Source organism: Hippoglossus hippoglossus, chromosome 11, assembly GCF_009819705.1.
Source record: "Hippoglossus hippoglossus isolate fHipHip1 chromosome 11, fHipHip1.pri, whole genome shotgun sequence".
Taxonomy (NCBI): Eukaryota; Metazoa; Chordata; class Actinopteri; order Pleuronectiformes; family Pleuronectidae; genus Hippoglossus; species Hippoglossus hippoglossus.
This window is the reverse complement of record NC_047161.1, coordinates 20,771,537-20,794,087: the sequence shown is the minus strand read 5'-3', so window position 1 is coordinate 20,794,087 and position 22,551 is coordinate 20,771,537. Positions and strand designations below refer to the sequence as shown.

Here is a 22,551-nt window from a genome sequence, read left to right as displayed (position 1 = left end):
CATTCAAAGAATTTCACCTTAATGCCCCATTGAAGCACTGAATACCTGGCCAAGGAATGATCCATTTTAAAGATGTTAAATACCAATTTTAAGGGTTTAGCCTCTTTTAGCTGATTGTTTTGTGGCCAAGGTAAAAGAAGAGTGAATGTTGGACTCTGTGTCATCAGTTGGACAAAAACAACGATCATGTCGTACTGGTAACACATCACATGTGTATTATGGAGGGTTTGGTTGTAACAAACCTCCAGAGAACTAGATTAACGTTTATCAACTGGCTACAGAGACACTGTTGCTGTGTGTCAGCAGGAAAAGGCGTAAACTGTTTGTTAATAGCCTAGAAACTTTAGAGAGTGACATCGTTTCATTATATTATGTTCAGCTTGTTCTGTTGCCCCCAAATGGATAAAAAAAATATTAATATATATATGAATGCTGCTTTGAAATATCAGTGTTTGCCAGCCTGTGTTTAAGACTACTACTGGTCTTAGTTTCTAAGCAATACACTTCGGAAACAGTTTTAATTTCATTTTTATGTTTTAATTTATGAATATATTAATTGTTTATTATATAAATTTGTCAGGAAAATGAAAGAAATTGTGATCAAGATGATGTCTTTAGAGTACAGCCTGAATGATAGTGGATCTTAGCGGTATTAACTGATCTAAGTAGTTCAGAGTTTAAAGAATCTAGTAATAAAATTGTTTATGGGGCAATGCTCACTTTACAGTTGCACAGTACACAGTGGCAACAGTATCTACATCATCTCAAATGTATCTCTGGCTTTCAGGACCTGACATGTCATGTTACTGATTATCTGATTAATGTAAATTTACTGGTTGGGCTTCATATGAAATATCTTGTTTTGTTTGACAAAAGTCAGCAAAACACAAATTCATCAAACATAGTGACAGATGATTGACATTTGCCAAGATTAATGATATCAACTATAAATAATGATCAAAAGTGACTGATCAAGCTTCTGGGCAAAAGTGGTTTTAAAGTTAAATCAATTTTCAATAAAGAACTAGACTCGGATCCAGTAAGCCTCCTGTTAGGAATGCAACATTCATAAATCAACAGGACCAACAGACAAAAAATGCTGAAATTGTAACCTATGCTGCACGTATATCTTTTGCCCATGGAATATCTGACATACTGGTCCAGAGGTTCAATTGGTGTATTCTATCTTATTCCTGAATTATGTGGGATCCAGAATATCTAATATACTTTGGAAGGCACTTCCCTGACCGAGGAGTGATGGTGCAACGGAGGAGGTTTTGTTGTCTGTATTTGACTTACTTGAGTTTATTTGTTTAATCCCTGATGTATTTGTTCCTGTTGTCCCACTATGCATGTAGGCTGTGAATGTGCTGTTCTATGTATCCTACCTTGAATGTTTGTGTTTAGGGGTGGGAGTTAAGAGGCTATTGATGGAGAGGGAAGGGCAAACAAATGGGGGGGGGGGGGGGGAACTGTCTTTATGTAAACAATAACTAATCAATGTCATAATAATAAAGATATGTTTAAAAAGTGACATTTACTACACCAAAGTTAAACCAAGACTAGTGTTTTTGTTTAAGGGGTTTATGAGCCAAATTGTGTGTGTGTGTGTATGTGTGTGTGTGTGTGTCAGAGATAAGCTATGGCAGAAAATGAATATGTTTCCATAACAGTGTGTCAGTGGGTGGAAGCAGATGGAGCAGAGGCTGCAACATTAACAGCAGTGTCTCAACTTGTTGGACACAGCAGCTGCTTTCCTCCAGGCTACTCCCTCCAACCCATCAACTGGCTGTGGCAGGCATATACTTAGTTCTTTTACTGCAGGTGACATTACCACCCTGCCTCGTTGGTAATGAAATACACATTAATTCACTGGTTTGCCACTAATTTCCTCCTTGATCACATTATGTCACTATTCTGACGTGGCTGGTATTAATCATTCTGTGGATGGAGACTTACATTTAAATCCTTGCAACATATTCTGAGCTCCAAGACTCTGGGATCATACAGAACTGATTCAAGACAATCCAAAGAAATTAATTTGATGTTTTCATATTCGCTTTTCTCTTTTCTGACCAGGAAACAGTGTGGGCAGTATTGTAATGATTGTTAAATGAAGAGGATAAGAGGGTAAGAAGAAGAATGGTTAGAAAATATTTCACTCAAATCCTCACTGGTCTATGTGTATATTAATATATTCCAGATGGAAATATTCTATGCTTAACTTTTGTATAAAACAATATGTGCACTGATTGGAAAATAAATTAACAAAAAAAACATTTTAACAATTTAAAATTCTCCATCTTAAGCCACTTACTGGCAACTTTCTAGCGCAGTGATTTAAAGATTCTTTTGTTTCTTTTAGAAGCATAAAGTGTTACCCTGTTACATCCTCCCCTGTTCCACCTCCACGTCCCTGAGATCTGCTGACCAACCACTGCTCTCCATTCCACTCCCCAGGTTCAAAGGGTAAACTGTGAAATAATTTGTCACTAACAATTACACACCTTCCCCTACATTGTATTTTTAAAACTTGTCTTAAAACAGCAGCTCTTTTTCTATTGCCTCTTCATAGTCACCATGAAGACATGACTGACCACACACTGGCTTTACTTTGTGGTCTGTTTGATGCATGTTCACTGCTGTTTGCATCGTTGTTTCATCCATTTATTCTGTTTTTATTCATTTACTTGCATCGTTTTATTTATGTCTGTCTCATTGGATCAATCATGTTTTTTGTTCAATCAATTAATCCTATAATCTAATCTCACAATACATGTTGCCTATTAATGTGCTCTAACATGAAGAGTTGATAACTTAAAGTAATTGTAATAATAGTTCAACAATGCAATGATATTATGTTAAAATAGGGACACTTTCTGTGATTATACTTCTGTTAGTGTAGTTAGTTGGATATTTTGGATACTACACTGATGCACACATGTCTTTAGAGTAAAGGTTAAGCTTAAAGCAACAGTCGACCTGGCTTTGTTTGGAGCAGTAGAGACAATATCCTGCAACAAGTTCAGTCATAATAATAATATGTGTCGTATGTGGAGTTTGTCCAAATCTAAATAATGAATGCTTCAGACCTGTGGGAACTTGTTGTGTGCTGCATTCTTTTTTTTATATGAGAGGGTGAAAAGAATCATAATGTCCTAAAGAATTTTGATCAGTACCATGGTGTGTACTGTTATCATCAACTTTATCAATTTTCAAACATAAGAAATGTAATTTTAGTGTCAATTTATGTCTATTCTTTATAACATTTCATAGAGAATTAACATCCCTATGTTTTCTGTTTGGTTATTATGTGTTATATCTCATGTTATGTGTTGTGACTCATTCTAATTTACATCTACATCTCGGTTTGAAGTCCCTCATTTTCAAGTAAGCAAAAATATCGAAAAATATGTCAAAACATATGACAGATGTTTCTTGTGGCCCAGGTGTTGGGGTGGGGAATCTTTTGACTGTGGGCCAGATACAAACTGCGAGACAATCTGATCCAGCCCCTGAGGCAATTTATAAATTAATGCTACAACAAAAGGATATAATATAAAATAGTAGACTAACATGTTGTTACATTACATTACATCACATTTCATTTAGCTGATGCTTTTATCCAAAGCGACTTACAATAAGTGCATTCAACCATGAGGGTACAAACCCAGAACAACAAGAATTGAGAAAGTACAATTTCTTCAAAAAAGCAAAACTACAAAGTGCTATAAGTAAGTGCCATTTAAGTGCTACTAAAGTGTTAGTTTGAAAATGTTATTCAAGGTATAGTCGGAAGAGGTGTGTTTTTAGTTTGCGGCGGAAGATGTGTAGACTTTCTGATGTCCTGATGTCAATGTGGAGCACGTTCCACCATTAAGGAGCCAGGACAGCAAACAGTCGTGATTTTGACGAGTGTTTAGCTCACAGTGAGGGAGCAACAAGCCGATTGGCCGAAGCAGAGCGGAGTGAATGGGCCGGGGTGTAACGTTTGACCATGTCCTGGATGTAGACTGGACCCGATCCGTTCGCAGCACGGTACGCAAGTACTAATGTTTTGAAACGGATGCGGGCAGCCACCGGTAACCAGTGAAGGGAGCGGAGGAGCGGAGTAGTGTGAGTGAATTTAGGTTAAAGACCAGTCGAGCTGCTGCATTCTGGATGAGCTGCAGAGGTCGGATGGAACTAGCAGGTAGACCTGCCAGGAGTGGGACCTTCTGGCTCTATGCTTGTCGGGTTACTGTCAGGGTGAACTTACATGCATGCATACGTATATGCGTTATCACTGACAAACTTCATGGTGACAACAGTAAATGTGGATTGCTGCACTTTCCTACATGGGAACAGAATAAAGACTTGTAGTACGCTCAATGTGAAAGTCTTATCTCAGCATCATTAGCTGGAAACATGTTAACTTGGTGATTGACATGGATAAATATTCCTGGATAAAGTTCACGCTCTTGAGTGGAGTCTGGGTCCAACAAGCAGCTTAATTGGACCAAAGTCTGACAGAGACAATGTTACAATGTGAGTGAGGTAAGAAGCTGAAACCTCTTTCAGAAGGAGAATTAGTGAAGGAGCCGTGTTGATGCTTGTTGGTTAGAACCAGACAAGCAATTGTTCCAAAGTTTCAGTTTGAACTGTCACAGAGCAGATTATGGAGAATATTGAGCAAAGAAGGTCACTTCAAGAAATGTAATCATCATCATCATCATCATCATCATCAGCACAGCAGCAGCAGCGGCAGCATCACTACCATCTGACTTCAGATGCTTGACCAATTAGAAACAGTTCCAGCCATCACATCAGATCGATTAGTGCGATATGTGTGCGTGTATGGATGCTACCAAATTTTAACGGGTCTTGATAGGAAAAAGGTTCCCCACAATTTACATTCATTGTTTAAATATCAAATAGCTCTGAGTTTCTGCTCTTGGTTTTAGAAAAAGAAGAGACATCCTGAAGCTGAGGAAAGACAGAAAACTGCTTTGGCACAAAACACAGGATCAAGACAATACAACCATTTGGAATGTCCTGAAAAAGAATGAAGTGACTTGTGTACTGAACAACAGGCATCGAAATGATCAGCTCTGAGGAAAAACCCCAAACCAACTGTCACAACATCACCGTGAAACTGCACGAGGAAAGGGTGAAGGTGTCACAACCCACTGTACCAAGCAGAAATATGGAGGACATCTGCCCTCATGGAAGCAGCAGGATAAATACAGATGTCTACAGAAACATTTTGTCTGCACGTTAACAGAGACATGTTCCTAACGTCCATGATCCTGAACACAACATACTGTGGAAAAGAAGAGGAAGGTTTCAGACTGATCAAGTGAATGAGCTGACCCTCATACCTGGTCATATACAAAGTTGCTGTATCCTGAGTTGTTGAACAAATCTAGATGTAAACACCAGGAAATAAAAGCTGAAACTCTGGATTTTTGTAACATGTTCATCTTTCAATCTTTAACCTAAAAGCCATTCAGTAGTTTTGGAGGAGACTGTATCCAGACTGGAATGATAAAACTGATAAGACTTTATTTTATGAATAATATTAATTGTTGTCTGATGTTGTTTGGATTTCATTATGTTTCGTGCTATTTCCGATGTATTGTATACAGCTAAAAACAATCTGTTTTAGCATATGAAGAACCAGTGAGGTCACTCACTGGTTCTTCATATGCTAAAACAGATTGTGAACACTGATTGACCTTTGAAACAATTGGCCCTAATAATCTCCTCTGCTTGCTCTGCGTAACAGCTCCTGGACTATATTTTCACTGTGATGAATTTTTCATCGTAAAGATCACATTTAGACGTCCTGGATTCTGTGCAACTCAGTGAACACTCACCTGTCTCTCGAAAGTCATCTTTATGTTAAGGTAGAGGACACTGACCTCCCAGAGGCTGCAGGTCCAGTTAGTGTGAACAAGCAGAGTGTGATGATCAAACTAAAAGGTTAAGGCTGTGAACCTGTATGTTACTGAGCTGAACAGCTATATAGTATCCAATGGTCCACTACACTGCTCATTTGCTCTCACATTTAGAAATAAATATTCCACACTGAATATTCTGTTGTTAGTAGTGGCCTCTTAATACGTCAACAGCTTCCCAGCTTGAATAGGCTACTTACTACAGAAAACCAACATCAAGACTTGTTTTCTATAAATTAATTATTAATACCAGTAGATCAAAATATACTCTTTCTTGGTCATGTATACTCTTAAATTATAGATCAATAGAAGCTCGAGTTTAATTCCAGAAATTCACTTGAGGGCGTCAATGTGTTTTTTTTAAATCCATGGCAGTTCGCCTAGCAGCAACCTTTGCTCACACTGCCCCCTGCTGTTCAATCCAGTTCATGTTCATAGCAGGAGGCATTACCTCTGCTGCTGATATTCCAGAACATTAGAACTATCCAGCTCGCCACACTGATACCAGACATTTAACAAAGCTGCTATTTATTCAGTGTTAAGTACATTATGTACACTTTCAATGCTAACACACAGTGTTCGCTACAGTGTACTAACCGCTGTATGACACTGATTGTAATATATCAGGGCACAAACTCTGCAGTTATGGAGGGCACGATGCAGATGCTTGAAAAAAATGTAACACTCTTATTCGTAGTGTTACTATTATTATGTATAATAACTGTTGCTATAATTAATCACAATATTACATCAATAAACACACCTCTCTTTATTATTGAAATTTTAACAACCAGTCTGACAGTTTAAATGTGAGTTACATAACTGTTCCTGGTCTCCCTCTCCTGCTTGCTCCTTGTAAGGTTTTGACCTTAATATGTAAAGTGCCTTGAGATTATATGTTATGATTTGGTAATATACAAATAAAAGTGAATTGGAGTTTAAAAATATATATATAAAAGCATTTAGTTGTTACAGCAGCGCTACTATTTAGAGTACAGTATTATAAACTCATGTTCTTGGATCAGTCTGTTTTATTTCTGCTTTGAACAAAAGATCATATTTTATGTTAAATTTAGATTCCACCAACCTTATTCTTTCAGGGTTTCAATTTTATTGCAAAAAAATCTTATTTGATATTATACATTCGAGAGAATCTTATTCTGACAACAGAAACTGGACACAAAAACTAACAACTTCAGAGAACAAATCTTTTAACGTGCACGCTCATCCACTGGAAGTCACTTCAAAAGGGTAGTGCTGAGGGAAATCATGGACGACCTTCAGGGCTTCATTGTAGAGCTCCAGATCTGTGGGACAGAACAAGTTCAAACTGATGAATGTTGCTGTTTGACAGCCATTTGATCTCTTCATGAAATAAAACCTACCGAAGGCGATGCCCTTGTCTTCTCGCAGCATGTTGTATGTCGTGGCCATTATTCCTCCTTTGTTGGACACCATACCAATCAACTCCACAACGCCGCTCAGCTCTTCGTCAAGCTGGAAAATACGTAAATGAAACGGAACTTAAACACCTTTACCTTGTTGACTGAAAACAGGTTCACCCTTTGAGTGAGTTGTACACCTCTGAGTGATGCATTAATGAAGTAAGATTAATCTCTTAAGCCGTCCTCCGGCCTTTGCCTTTCACATATGAAAAACACAGCAGGAGATTCTTCGCTTATTCTTCGTTCAGAACAAAGAAATCTCTGTAGCATTCAGGTGAGTGGGTGCATCAAGCAGAGGACGCAACTAATTCATTCTGCCGCTGGAGATGATCACATCTTTGTTTACAGCACATCAACACTGGCATCGGCCCTTAGCACCAAAAGCTCTCTTGACAATGTTTGTCAGCATCTTCTACGCGTGTGGCACCGCTTTTTCATCCTGACATATTTGTATTCCTTTTGTTTTTTGCCTGTTTTGCGTCTGTCGCGCGTTAGAAACGTCATCAACACCCGCTGGGTCGCTCGCTGGGAATCCAGCAGAGGATCTCCTGCTGTGTTCTCACATCAGCTCCCACAGACTTTTTGTCGACATTATACGAGGGGACTGTCCAAAGAAAGTCTGCAGAAAGTCAGGAGGCTCTCACTCTGACATTTGTGTACACGCATACATCCCCTTCGAAGAATGCCTGGAGGATCTCTGGAGTTCAGTGTATGTCTGAAAGCAGCTTCAGACAGTATCCAGAGATTTTCCTAGGGAGCTGGTCCAGAGTCCAGAGCCTCTCACTCGGACATTTGCCTCCTCTCATGCAGCCCCTCTAGAGAATGTCACGAGTTTATCCAGGAGTTCAGTGCATCATCACAGCTGACATTTCATCAACCCAGGGATGACAGCAAGTCTGCGACACGACCTCTCACGTGACACGGGTTGACATGACGTGCAGGTTTCACCTATACAACTTGTAAAACCTTATTTTGTATCAAGTCATACAAATAAAAAACGAGTTGCTGAGCTTGGAGCCTTGAATGTACTGAAGCAAAACTGGGGATCATTCTCGTTAAGAGTCTTTTGAATGGGATGGTTTTCATTCCCTCCTGTTAAAGGCTCAGTGTGAACGTTTTAGGTGAGAGGAATCTACATGCAGATATTGAATGCAAAATAATCATAATAATAATGTTTAATCATCTAAATTGTATGAATTGTTTTCTTTATATTTACATAGGGAGCTGGTCCGCTCTACAGAGGCCGCCATGTCGTAAAACTAAACACCTTTAGAGTTTAAAGACAACTGAAGTCTACCACAGGTTCTCGTTTGGAAGGTGAGGGGAGGGGTGTTCAGCTGCAACATGCAACTTCACCACTAGATGTCACTACATCCCACACACTGCACCTTTAAGATAGGTTAACATGTCATATCATGGAGTGACCTTTACAAACAGTCTATGGGAGTGAGCGGTGACACCAATCTCGCAGACGCACTCTGGGGCTGAAACGACAAATGGCGACACATGTGTAACACCAGGAACTAAAGAGTAATGGCCTCTCTACAGTTTCACCAGTCAGACGGAAGCGCCGCTGGGCCGAGACGTCACGCATGTACTCACCGGGTCGTTCAGTTCGACTGTGACCACCTTTCCCTCTCCATCCGACACAGTGAACGTTTTTCCTGTCGGGTGAACCTGTCAACGCAGAAAGACAACACTGAAAGTCGGGAACATTCGCGGACGCCACCTTGAATTACAAAGTGGCTGCAGGCGACACCGACCTTTTCAACGCATCCTACGAAGCACACAGGTCTGTTGGTGTACTGCGACAGCATGGAGCAGTTGACTCTGGGTTTGGGGACATCTATTATTCCTGCCATGTTGACGGGTTCGGGCTGGGACGCTACTGGAGTCTGGACAATGCAGCAGAGCGCGGGAAATGTTTCGTTGTATGGGTTTGAGTCACATGGCAGCGCGAGCGGGCGGGGTCTCTCAAATTACGTTGAAACCACCCCTTGGTTTGCTGCCAAAGCAAACCCCGGCGTTAAAATCGAACGCCCCGGGTTTTTTTGCACGACATATCCGTCGTTGTGCTTTAGTATGTAGCTCCCCGGAAACAACAACACAAGGTTCCGGCTGCTGCTGCTTACAGGATGAAGTGCAGCGGAACTGAATGTGGCAGTCAGAGTTTCTACACGAATGAGCACACTATAGAGGTCAGTGACGTCAACAGTAGAACATAACAACATGGATGATTCGCACTGAAGCAGTTCGGACATCAAAGCATATTCAGTAACGCTCGAACATTCGCCACTGAGCTGAAAGTAGCCGAGTGAATCCAAACTCAACGGAACTCAAACGTTATGGAACCGTGAACTGATTTCATTGTTGTAACCCGAACTTAATGTTATCGAACAACGACATCTGTTCATCCACTTTCGTTACTTGACTTTGGAGGAACACAGTTTCGTTGAGACTGCTGAAAGAAGACATTTAATCCAGGATCAAAAGGTACAGTGCTGCACTACAGTGACTTCAGTAACGGTGACATGTTTATGTTTACCTGAAATCAACTCTCCATCCGTGCTGTGATTGCATCGTGAACCATGAACCACACTGTTCTCCAGAGAAATGCCAGCTGAACAAACTAATGCACATTTAGTAGCTTTATGGAGAAGGAAGTGTATTTCCTCCTGATCCATTGTAGCTCAAAAGTAAAATGTCCTTAGAGTAATCAAGTGAGATAATATCTATATCAAACATGTCAACAACTGAAACCTGGCAACTATTACGGCTGCTGCTTTAACTTTTCTTACCCGTAATGTGACTTTTCCAACATAATCAAACAAATCACAGTGAACGACATCACACATCAACATCACAGCTGCAAGGTAGGCTTTAACTTAATACACAAATAAGCATAGGCACGTATACATTTTATCAAAATCTACCTCTCACAAATACACACAGGGGCTGCTGCTCTAACCTTCCTTCTCTTGTGTTGACAGGGTGTCGTCATGTTCAGTTTCCTCGGACTACGAAAAGATGGGAAGAAGTCAACATCGGAGAAGGAGGCAGATGGAGGCTTTGTCATCATCGGTGAGTGACATCAGCTCATATGAACATGAACCTGCCATGTTAGTATTTTCACTAACACCATTAAACTGGTTGTTTAGCAATAATTTTGGGGATGCATCGATCTGACTTTTTCACTCCCGATACAATATGGATACCCGATAGCGATCCAATACCATTGTTGAATCAATAAACTGTATACCTTGCCGTGTGGAGGAGACATTACCTTCCTGACTTTGTAAAACTAAATGTAACAAATTAACCCAAACAGTAATCAAACTCCTTTGTAAACATTTTGTGCAAACAGGAATCCAAAATCCAATATAAAATATAATGGCTGAAACTGAGAATAAATAAGTAGAATAACTAACATGGTCAAACATTCAAAATACACAGTAATCAAACCTCTATCAGTGGACAGTTAAACTTGGACAGGGGGGGGGGGGGGGGGCACACGCCGGAGCTCCAGAAAGCGTGCTCTTTAGCATGATGCGTCTGGAGGTGCTTGACTAGGTTTGTTGTTTTGTATTTTGCAGTGCTACCACCAACCCTCGCTGACATTGCAAGTTGCCGTCGAACTTGCTGCTGTAGCCAGTGTGAAATACCTCCATACAGCTGAATCTTTGGTTCACTCCATGTTGTTGCTCTATGTGTTTGTTGTGAGTCAAGTCTTCCTGCATGCTGCGCATGCTGCTGATGCATTAAGTAACACATGTCACAAACATAGAATATAAGTGAATAGATCAGCTCCATGGATCAGCCTCATTTTTCGATACCCGATCAAGCTTTCTCTGGGCTTTTAGCCTGTTGATATGCAGAAGCAGGGAGGACAAATTGGTACCGAAGCAGCAAGTAATTTCTTTGCTTTGCTCATTGTCTCACCTCATGATCAGCCTTGACTGCGTGACATAATCCAAAGTATCCTAGATTTCACAACTTCCTCAGACTGTGTGGTTTTGTTTTGCCACACGTGACATCTATTGCACTTCTGTCTGTCCTGGGAGAGGGATCCCTCACATTTCTTTTTACCCTGTTTAAAAGGTTTTTTTTAGTAGTTTTTCCTTACTCTTGTTGGGGGTTAAGGGCAGAGGATGTCACACCTTGTTAAAGCCCTATGAGACAAGTTGTGATTTGTGAATATGGGCTATACAAATAAAATTTGATTGATTGATTGATTTATACAGATTTCTCGAGTGTTAAACTGTTGACCTTGGAAACTGTAGTTTCATTCCCCTTACCGCAGTGTACAAGGATTTCAATATACCCGCATATTTGACCACCTGTTCAAGCATGTTTCATACCAAGGTCACATAACAGCAACTCATATATCTCTAACTGTGCATCTCCATCCAATGAGAAATACCATGAACTATGACTTAAACATTTTTTTTTACCTTCTGTCAAAATAATCTTCTGTCTCATAAAACGGCAAAAGATCTTAACACATGAGTTAACATTAGACAACCCCTGAAATAAAGTGTTGCTGCCATAGCATGACACTAGTTGAAGTTCATATTATTATAATTATATTATAAGTGACAAATGATATTGAGCATACTTATTATACTTTTTTATTTATTTATTTAGGCCTCGTTGATTCCCAGAGGAAAATATGTCTCTATGAATAATCAAGTGCAGAGACTCGGGAGCTGAGACAGAGGCAATGTGAACAATTTCATTCTGGGGACAAAGTAATGTTGGCCCTGCAGAGGAATAGAAGGATAACACCAGTACCTTCTCACTTCGTCCTCCCATCAGCGCCTCTTTTCACTCAGTGTTTCAGCCACTTGACAAGGGGATCAAATGAATTGGCTCAGTTACAGCAGCCTGCTGCCAGGCTTTCAGCATGACCTTAAAATAGGTAGGGACCTACTATACTGATACATGACTGTCCAGATTGTATTTCTATTCTCTGGAACATATGTAGTTCATTTTTTATGGTGTTGTTATCGTCTGCATATTCAGTCAATAGCTAAGTGTTGGTGATCTCATACACTCACCATGCACTTTATTTGGGACTGGGTAGTTCCTCCCTCACAAAACGACTTCAGTTCCTCTCAACCTAAGAGAAAAAAGAGCTATTTTGGAAACATCTGGAATTTCCAACATTTTGTTTATCTTAGACCTTTGGTATAAATTGGCTGGTTTGGTTTAACAAAATCCTGAAACTCTGTAATTTTACCTCCATATGTCCATTTAGTATTTTTTTACTGAAAGTATCTGCCTTATTTGCTCTGCAGGAGAAACAGCTGAAGAACAGAGGAGGAAGATGCAGAGCATGAACGTCACACATCCATCAACAAACGTCATAGTGCAGCCATCAAAGGTGAGCACGCTGATAGATGCTTCATAGTATGACATTCAAAGAAAAAAAACATGCTGTTTTCATGAGGAAGAAAAGACCTAAGTTGTTCTTTTCTTCCTATACTAAGTGATTCACCGTTTACACCGGTAGTTGTGAGTTTCCCAGCAGGTGCTGGAAGGTCAGGCTGAACCACTGTGCCAATATGTGCCTCTACCATCCACCACTCTGGCTTTAAAGCCGAGCTCAAACAGAAGCTGCTGAACATCTCTGCTGGCCTTCTGTTTGTTCCTATATTTACTTTATGAGCCTTAAGACTTCAATGTTAATTACTTGGTTTTTAATTAAGGGTATTTTGGTGTGTGTCTGTGTGTGTGTGTGCATGCGTGCGTTTGTGTGTTCGTGCACACTCTGTTAGGTCCATATGGCATCTTGGAGTCACCACATGTCCCACAATTAGTGAGCGGTTCATCCCTCCAGTCTTAATAACACGGTGCAACAGGAAGCGCTGAGATGCAATCACACTGTAACCTCACTCCAAAGAGAGAGAGAGACACACACACACACACACACACACACACACACACACACACACACACACACACACACACACACACACACACACACACACACACACACACACACACACAACCGTGTTCTACCATTTTTATGAGGACCGACACAGGCACCAGATTTCCAAAACTTACTGATCTAAGATAGGCTTTAATCACTTGGTACACAAAATAAGAATGTGAAGAATACCCAAATGTATCAAAAATCATCTGGTGATAAAACTGAAAAGAGAAAAGAGCAGAAAGCTTCTGAGAACCTACCTGTAGCTGACAACACTATTATGGCTTTAAGTCTTCTTGTCATCATATTGGTTTGTAAATAGATCTATATGTTGGTGTTAGCCTTATTAGCAGGAACATTTCAGACCATGGTTTTGTTTGTCGAAAGCACAATAACTTTGCACTGCCTCAAGAGAGCATTGTGCTAACTATTGCTATACATGTACATTACCACCACACAGCCCTCAGCACCTATCAATGAGCATTTCCAGATTCAAACACTCAGTGGGCCAGGTTTTAAAAGCTCATTTTGGAAGATGAACGCTATTTTCGGTCTGGACAGAGAGTTGAACTAGAAGGTAAAAGAAGCATTTGCAAAGGAAACCATATCAAAATATAATAATGGACATACTCAAGAGTCTGCTTGTGCCTGTGTGATGGATAGTTACAACCCCCCTCTGCAGTCTGCTGCAATACCATGTGCATATTCTGCACATTGCACTAAATAACTTAATACAACTAAGTCTATGACCAAATGGTTACATAATGATACCACCAAGGTCAAAAACTCCACAAGGTAACTATAATGACTACTGTGAAAGCTCATTTATTATAGTAAGTATGAGTTTTTGTGAAGGTGCTTTATGCTTTGTTTCATAGAAACTGTGAGTGTTTGAGAGTACAACAGAAAACAAGAGCTTGTAGGGACCTTGTTGCTACACCCTCCCTGTGCTCTAGTCCCAAAGGAAACCTCTGCCTCAACATTTCCTGTAACAGCATCTTTTCTGCATTTAGTCTTACATTTGTCTTTAATTACACACTTACACCAGGCCTGAACACTACTTGCAAGGCAGCACATCATGAACTCATCAGACAGCCTGAATCTCAATGAAAAGCACAATGTTGAAGAAAATCCCTCTTTCTGTCTTCACAACAACTTCCCACCAATGACCTTTATGGAAAATATTCAAATGTAGCTCTAATTCCTGAGTGTTCCTTGCACATACCCACTCACTGTTCAATCAGCCTGCAGTCTCTGCAGCTAAGTGCTCGGTGCCATGTTCGTGTCAATGTTCAGTACATGGTAAGGACCTGTAGAAGCACAGCTGGCAAATATAAAGGTGACTTTGAAATCTAAAAACATGGAGCAGTAAGAAAGTCATTAATCTCAACTGTTATCATACACTTTCCACAGAACTTCCTTCAGAGGTGCTGAGATCATTTGAGCTCTTGTTATGGGATTTGTCATTACATCATTGAGAATGTTCATGTAGTTTGACTTCAAAGGTGTTACAACCTCTTGACACTCACAGATACGGCAAATATTGATGTAGTAGGTGTCAGCACAGTGCCCCTCCCACTGTCAAAGATAATGGCCTTTAAGTGTGAAATATTGTTGCCTTCTTTGCCTCCTACGCCCTTCAGTTTGAGATCGATGCATGGGTGGAGGGTTGATGGAGCAAACCTACATGTCCCGCGTGTTCACCCAGCTCACATAGAGAAGAGGACAGTCCTTTATCTTGTGGTACATTCCTTTAGGTGATGTCAGCGCATAGAAGCTGCTTTATGGCCGAAGTCTATGAAGCTCTGTGCCTGTGCAAAGTTGATCAAGGCAAAATAAGTCACCTACTCATCACAAACAGTTTTGATAAATGTTTATTTTTTAGGGCAATCCATGTATTTTAGTGACACAATAAAGCATTACATTACAACATTACAGCAAGAGCAAGCCATGTCTTCCTCCTCTTATGTTACATTGACAGCAGGAAGGACCCATTAAGAGGGAACACAAAGGTCAATATCCCAAACTGTCTGTGCTGGCCAGGAAATACCTGTGTATTCTTGCTGGGATTTCAGCTGCAGAAAAGTATAAATATATAATAACAATAAATATAAAAGACTTATTGTCATTCCTGTCTGAGGCCTCAAAACTGGAATACATCATCTGTCAATGTTCTTGGAAAAATCTTCAAGCAGTTAGCTGCATATAAGGCCTTAGGTTTATCATGGTCTTCATTTTCATGTTAGATTATACAGTCTAATGTTTTGTTAACATTTGTTTCATTCCTGATATCGTTTGTTTTGTCTTCAGAATGACAGTAATGCATATCCATCCATTCATTAGCTAAAAACATATTGTTCAAGAATCTTGAGGACATTTTTTAAATCTAAATTCCAGGTGAAGAAAATCATGACTCCTCATTTTTTATTCAAAATCATGGAGCCCTATTTTTCAAGTGATGATTGGAATCATGAGCAGTTAGGGGGCAGGCTTTTATCATCAGTGCTTGTGGTGTCACTCCTGTTAAACACAAAAGAGTGGCACTGTGAAATTCATTCACAAGTCTTTGTCAATTAGCTCCTGGAAACTCTGTGTTGTTCACGACCGACTGGATAAGGAGCAGAAAGTTCTCCTCGTGTTGCTTCTCATTTGGCAGAGAATCATGGATGACACAGCTGATATGATAGCTTCCTCGGTTTGGGACTTGTTGGTTCTCTTTGTGGTCTCAAATAGTTCGCATGCCACACATTTCCATGTCAGAATTTAGAGTGAATCTCTTGGTGAAAGCACAAACTTCCTTCCTGGTTCCTGGTGCACAGTTTCATCAGTTCCAGTGAAACCAACACATTTTTTAAGTTGTGACTGAGCCCTGTAAAGTTTTCTTCACTCTAATAACAGCGGCTTCACACTGTGTTGAGTTCATTATAATGAAAAAAATATGAATTTACTTACTTCCACATTATTAGCAGCCTTTTATCCCCTCTGATTATTTTTGGTTTGGTGAACAAAATAGAAATGTCATGATTAAATATTATATCATCAACATCAAGTGTTATGCCAGTCAGCTTCATGGATACAGTGGTGGGATAAACAGCACACAGTGTGTAACCATGGGAAACCACTTTGATGTGCACCATTACAGCCACAATGAATGGCAGTGTGGTCAGTGTAAATCATTAACTTGCTTTTAGTACTTTTGTATTTGGCTGCAGTAATTAGGAAAAGCATGCCTCCTAGATCTACACATATTCAATCAATAATATGACCTGCACATGACTCAGACTGTTCAAACTTCTCTATCCAGGAAATTCTATGCAGCCATGACTGAATCAAGAAATGTCTGAAGCTCTGCTAAATACTGTACCTGAAGGGGCTGATTACATCATGACACCCCAGAATAAAAACCCTTGGATCACACAAACTGCAGCTTGTGTCAAAGTCTTTTTTTGGTAGAGGCTGGGGCGAACAGTTGAATATAACCTAAGGATTACACAAAGTCACCAAATTAAAGAGTCTCTTTGTGGAAACTATGAATATATTTAGCAAATATCATAGCACTCACGCCATAGTGTCCACCTCCCAACAGAGCCACAAGTGAGAGGGCTAGAAAATCTTCCCCTAGGAAGTGGGACACCCATTGCTACGTCTTCAGCAGCAGCAACAAACGTTATTACAGTGACAAACACTTTCAACTGACAGAACCCATATCAACCAACATTATAATACTGACACATCTGACAACTGCAGGACAGAATGGACAGATTGATCTATTGATCAATACACAGTCAGTCAGCATGTTTACATCAGTTATTTCAACGTAACGTTAGTCCTGTCTATAGAAACTTCTGCCCCGGTCTGAAAATGTACAACATGAGTGGAGAAGTTTTGTTTTTTAAACTTCATATACGGGACATGGGAGTAACGATCGTTACTCTCACTCAGACTGTTTACATGCTTGTTTTGACGGCGGGAATCGCGATTTTTCTGAAACACTTAAAATAAGATATTCAGCTGGATTTAAATGTCATTTTGCAAGATTTCATGCTTACATTTATGAGCATTTTAACCACAGCGGTCGCCATGTTGATTCGCTTCGTCTGCATTCGAGAATTTCCATCTGCCCCATCTTTTTAGGGGGGTCCTGAAAACACTACGGTTGAAGGGGTGTTTGAAGGGCCAGGTGGCCACTACCATTACATCCCAAGAAATGGGACAACTCTACCCCTTCAAGGCCACATGCAAAACATAGAGGTAGAGCCAAGTGGTAGGGCTAAGGGGTGAATTGGGACAGGGCCTAGCATGTTGTTGCACTACCTGGTGAATACTACATATTTTTACTGGATATATATGTCCACCAAACTTGGTGGAAGGATGCGGTATGGGTAAGGGAAGAACCCGTTCAATTTTGGTGCAGATCTGGAGCAATTGATGATTGTGCGATAGGACATTTTTCAACATTTTCAACATTTTTCCAGGGAATAATTCATGGATCGTGATGAAAAAACCAGGCCTTTATAGGGAACTGAAATCTATGTGAATGGGAAATTTGGTGCAGCTTGATTGAATTTAAGGGGACTGTTGGTTAAGTCACATACAGTCGGTCCACATATTGTATCATTTTCTTTTGTTACAAAATGGTACGGTGCTGATATCCTAAAGCCCTCCAACTGCTGTTGTTGGGGCAGAAAAAGCAGAAACTGTGTTTATAAAAGTAATATCTGAGCAGACTCTGTTTCACCACTGTACACTGATGGTAAATCTATATCTCCTTTTCCTCACAGTCATCCTACACACCTCCAGCTCAACATGACAACAGAGAGCTCTATCCACCGTTACCCACAATAGGGCAAGTACCAGTCCCCTCAGCAGCGGAAACTGCTTCGACTCTTCCGGATGTCCTCGGAGACGTCCCCTTCACTTTGGCTCCTCATGTCCTGACTATGCAGGCAGGATTCCAGCTGATTCCTGATGTGCTGCTGTCCCGGGACATTAACTACAACCTGGCTAATTTTCATTACGACTTCACTTTAGAGAACTCAGTGCTCCATAATGCCTAGTTTGATTGAATGTTTATATATCGGTGGCTGTCGGCAGGAGTTCACAATGTGGGGAACTATATGAGAAGTTACAGCTCCACAACTTATTGAATAAGCAAATGCGATTCTGTAGAATTATGAGGAATTAAACTCTCACTAAAATGACATAAAAACCCCAAAAAGTTGTAGATTTGAAAGGCATTGAACTGATGAGGATGATAGGGTCTAACTGAATTTGTTGGAACAGAATGGCCTTGTTCCCTGTTGTGCTGCTCAGTGTGAATACATGGAGTACAGTGTGTTATAATGATGTTGTCTAACTGTGAACAAGATAATTATGGGTTATGACAACTTGGGTCAATTACATTTTACTTACCAAGACATTTGCTGAGTTCTGGGGACAATGATGCAAACAAACACACCTGAAATGTTGGTGTCAATCTGACATTGCTTACAAATACTGTAAGTAAATCAGGTCAAATTTGAACCAGGAAGTTGGCCAACAAACCATGATGGGTAATTTACCAAAGATAGTCTTGGTAATAGTTTTACTGTCCCCTTTTCAATTAAAATATCTACTTATTAGATGTCGGTTTTGGGTTTCGTTATTATCAAATTAATGTACAAAGTCAAATTCCTCTCTCTACTGTGTAGCTGAGTAACTCAATATTTCATGTTTTTTTTTAATTACAAGAAGATAAAAAGAGCTGTAGCCAATATGTGGTATTAGCTTGACAAGGTCACGGTAGTAAACAATGACCGTATATAAAGACTATGCATCTCCACAAGTAAAAAAGAAATGAAGCCAAAATGTCCCGGTAATGGACGCTGCCATCTTGTGCTGGTGACATAATTTGGTGAAACTGTAGTCTAAAGGTGATACAGGTGCTTGGCCAATCTTGAGTCAGTCTCATCTATCAGTCATGACATTTCACCCTGTTTTTATAGCATCAAATAACTAATTGAAACCAAACTTGTCAGAAACATGAATTTTGAAAAAAAATCTGTGTGATAAGAACTACTTCAAATAACAGAGACGATCTTTGGAAAACAATTGTTTGAGGTGTCCATGTCCCTTCTTCTAATATGGATGGAGTGGGGGTTATGACCTACACTGCAGACAGCCTGCAGGGGGCGATAGAGATGATTTGGCATCACTTTTGGGAACTGTCATGTTGTCCATCTTTATATACAGTCATTGGAAGCAAAGCATGAATGTAGCCTCTGGTTCTCTGGTCAAGTTTAGGTCTGAAATTTGGCAGTAGTAGTCATGTTCATATAAAATTGGGTTGTAAAGACGTGTTGGAGCTGGGTTTACGTCCCAGTGTTAGATCATCAGTACAGACTGCCTTTGTCTCTTGTCCTGCCAGACTTCAGCCTCCATGTTGCCACAATGCACTTTGTAAGCGCTGTTCTTTTATTACAGGTACACAGGGTGACCCAAACTATAATGACAAGACCCAAGTTGTATGAAATTGGAATGATCCCTAAAGTAAAGGGTGATAAGTTACTACATACAGATCCATCGTCCTTGTGATGTGAGATATGTATTGTTCATACTAGGTTGTCTTTTCAAAAGCTATGAGAAAAAGCCTGCTTTATTTGAGCCCATTTGAGGCTGTGGCTCCTGGATGATGAAGCAATAGCAACTATTAAAAGCTTGGCACTTGGACAACTCTTCATTAGAGTCACTGGATAGAAGCAACTAATTCAGAGGATTGTCTAAATGAAAAAATATTTTTTTTTTACTAACTTCAGCTTCCTGTGTCTTCTGTCATAATTTAATATGATGCCATTGCCTTTTATATATTTGACATTATATGAGGCAGCAACACTTCTTTCAACAATCAATATTTTGAGTGTTTTACAGCTGCCAATGACCTCCATGTCCTTATTTTCCTTCATGAATATGGCCTTCCTTATGGAACACACTGTTCACTACATTGGTTAAAATATACTAATTATTAGTTCTGACCTCGCTCAATATACTGGTGTTCATAGTGAATACCTCAGAAATTAAACTGAACTACCACTTTTTACATGTAGAAAAAGTGATTGTTGTGAACAGCACGAGCCCTGTCTCATTAACTGATACTGAACAGTGATGTGGTACTGCATATCATGTGAAGTCACCTGCTGTTTGTGTTTTAAACACAGAACAAGGCTCAAGAGCTGCAGGTGTTCCCACGCGTCATTTGAAATCCTTGAACCTTTGTGAATTTGAAAAGAAAAATCCAGGCCTTGAATAATTTTGAAAATAGGCGTGGATCATTGGAAATGTTTGAATTCATACATTTATGTCAAAATAGAAATTTAAGGTTTTCAAATATAATTTTATTGAACTTAACACTAGTAAATAGACTTTGTGCCCCTCTCTGCATGTGTGTCCCATCGTCTTTCAACTCTTCAACAGTTGTGCTCTGTTAGAGTTTATATTTGAGAGTTTGGGGTAGAATGAATAAATCTTAGCTAGCTTTTGTGCTTGTTGATACACACTGTAAAAATACAGGGGTTTTTAGTTCATCATTCGTCCATCAGTAGTTTTTACTTTGAGTACTGTTGTCTTAGATAGATGCGTACGTCCTGCTTTGAACCATGATCTCAGCAGAGAACACAAAGCTGGATGGACTGACGTCTTGTTTACCTTTGTATTGTCCTTTGTTCTCGCTTAGTTTGATAAACATGAGCTTTTGAACTCTGCAGAGTGAATTTTGCAGAGTGAGCTATACTGTGCAGCAATACTGTGTTTACCTCTAAATTGTTTATACATGATCAAACTGGGTCTCTTAAAACCTGATGTGCCTTTTAATAAGCAGCCCATACCATTCAGATTGTACCTTTCCCTTTCACTAATATGTCACTAAAATCAGTTCATGCTGGTTTGGTGTTCTCCTGGTTGTAACTGTGGAAGGCAACTTACTTCACAAATAAATTTGAAGAAGGATGTGGTGTTTTATCGTCAATTATTGTCTCATTAAATTCTTTTGTTACTTGGACAATAGTTTGAAATAAATAATATTATCAAACTGTTAAGAAACATCAATATACCAGGTTATATTCTATGTTCAAAAATTATTTATTTTAGGCTCAAAACAATGTGTGGGACTTGGGCTTGACATGGGACTGTTGTTGATGGGGGACTGTACGTAAGACTCACTTGTTTTGATCTGGGACTTTATGACTTGATGGTGTCAATGTGAGACTTGCTCCTTTGATGGGACATAATGGTGTTAACATGGTACCTTTTGTTCTGACTTAGGACTTCCTATTCATCACTAGGGTCTTGTTGGTTTTGAATTGGGACAAGATTTAGGACGTGCTGTACTTTTCTTGACTATATAACTCCTTAGCCCTGATTTGGAACATGTTGGCCTTTTTGACTTGATCATCTTAATGTGAGACTCATTCTTCACTTGTGACTTGGCTGAGACTTGGTTGGGGACTTGTTCTTCACTGGTCAAAGATGCACATTTTTATAGAGTCAATCAGGAACAGAAAATGATTTCGTTCATGTTTAGGTGTACAACAGCCAGTTATAGCAAACACCATCCCACCTAGCTTGAGTTCGGTTCTTTGTAATGATGATGTGTGAAAAGTCAAAATATAAATTAGATAACACTTTGTGATAATTAATGTGCCCAGTTAAAAAAGACAAGTGTCACAGAAAGTTTAGCTTGTTATATATACCAGAAGTGCATCGTATGGCTCCTCTACAGTGGTCACCAACCAATGGCACGGACTAAAATGACTTGATTAATGTGATTAAATCTTCGATGATCATAAAAGAAAATACAGAACATAAAACAACAGCAAACCAACAACAAGAAAAGGATTATGACATTAAAAAGAAGTTACTACAGTCCTGATGCTTTCTGATTTGTCAGTGCTTTTGGTGTTTTGTTTAGTTTAATTTTATGCTTGGACTAATGAGTATTTAGTATTTGTAATAAAAAATGTACAAAACAAGAATGAGAACATTTAAATTAAAGACATGACTTGAATCAAGATCCATGTTCTGCAAATGAATCTGCAAAGAAGAATCAGACATAAACTCACTGATGTATTGTTATTCAGCATACTGGCCTAAAGCCTCCATGGACCCATTAAACACATCAGTGACTTGCCCAGGAAGTCGTGCAGGGCCAATCAGAGAGAACATCACCCGAAGTCCGGCCTCTTCTGTCAACCGCTGTCTGTGG

General features: G+C 39.7%; 2 protein-coding genes across 4 annotated transcripts; one reads left to right on the top strand and one right to left on the bottom strand.

Moving 5' to 3' along the window:
• Positions 1-7,029: 7,029 nt before the first annotated feature.
• rpa3 (replication protein A3) lies at positions 7,030-9,400 on the bottom strand. Its single transcript, XM_034601253.1, has 4 exons — positions 9,148-9,400; positions 8,987-9,061; positions 7,325-7,436; positions 7,030-7,246 (listed from the first exon to the last, which is right to left on the bottom strand). The coding sequence occupies exons 1-4, from the start codon at positions 9,244-9,246 to the stop codon at positions 7,164-7,166; spliced, it is 369 nt and encodes a 122-aa protein (XP_034457144.1). The 5' UTR covers positions 9,247-9,400; the 3' UTR covers positions 7,030-7,163.
• A 123-nt stretch (positions 9,401-9,523) lies between these two features.
• On the top strand, positions 9,524-21,297 carry umad1 (UBAP1-MVB12-associated (UMA) domain containing 1). Of its 3 annotated transcripts, XM_034601247.1 has the most exons (5): positions 9,524-9,877; positions 10,375-10,465; positions 12,682-12,767; positions 18,098-18,384; positions 18,498-21,297. In XM_034601247.1, the coding sequence occupies exons 2-4, from the start codon at positions 10,384-10,386 to the stop codon at positions 18,371-18,373; spliced, it is 444 nt and encodes a 147-aa protein (XP_034457138.1). In that variant the 5' UTR covers positions 9,524-9,877; positions 10,375-10,383; the 3' UTR covers positions 18,374-18,384; positions 18,498-21,297. The 3 variants fall into 3 exon arrangements, with proteins under 3 accessions (XP_034457138.1, XP_034457139.1, XP_034457137.1); XM_034601248.1 differs by having other exon boundaries at positions 9,524-9,663; positions 10,374-10,465; positions 18,098-21,297; XM_034601246.1 differs by having other exon boundaries at positions 18,098-21,297.
• The last annotated feature ends 1,254 nt before the right edge of the window (positions 21,298-22,551 follow it).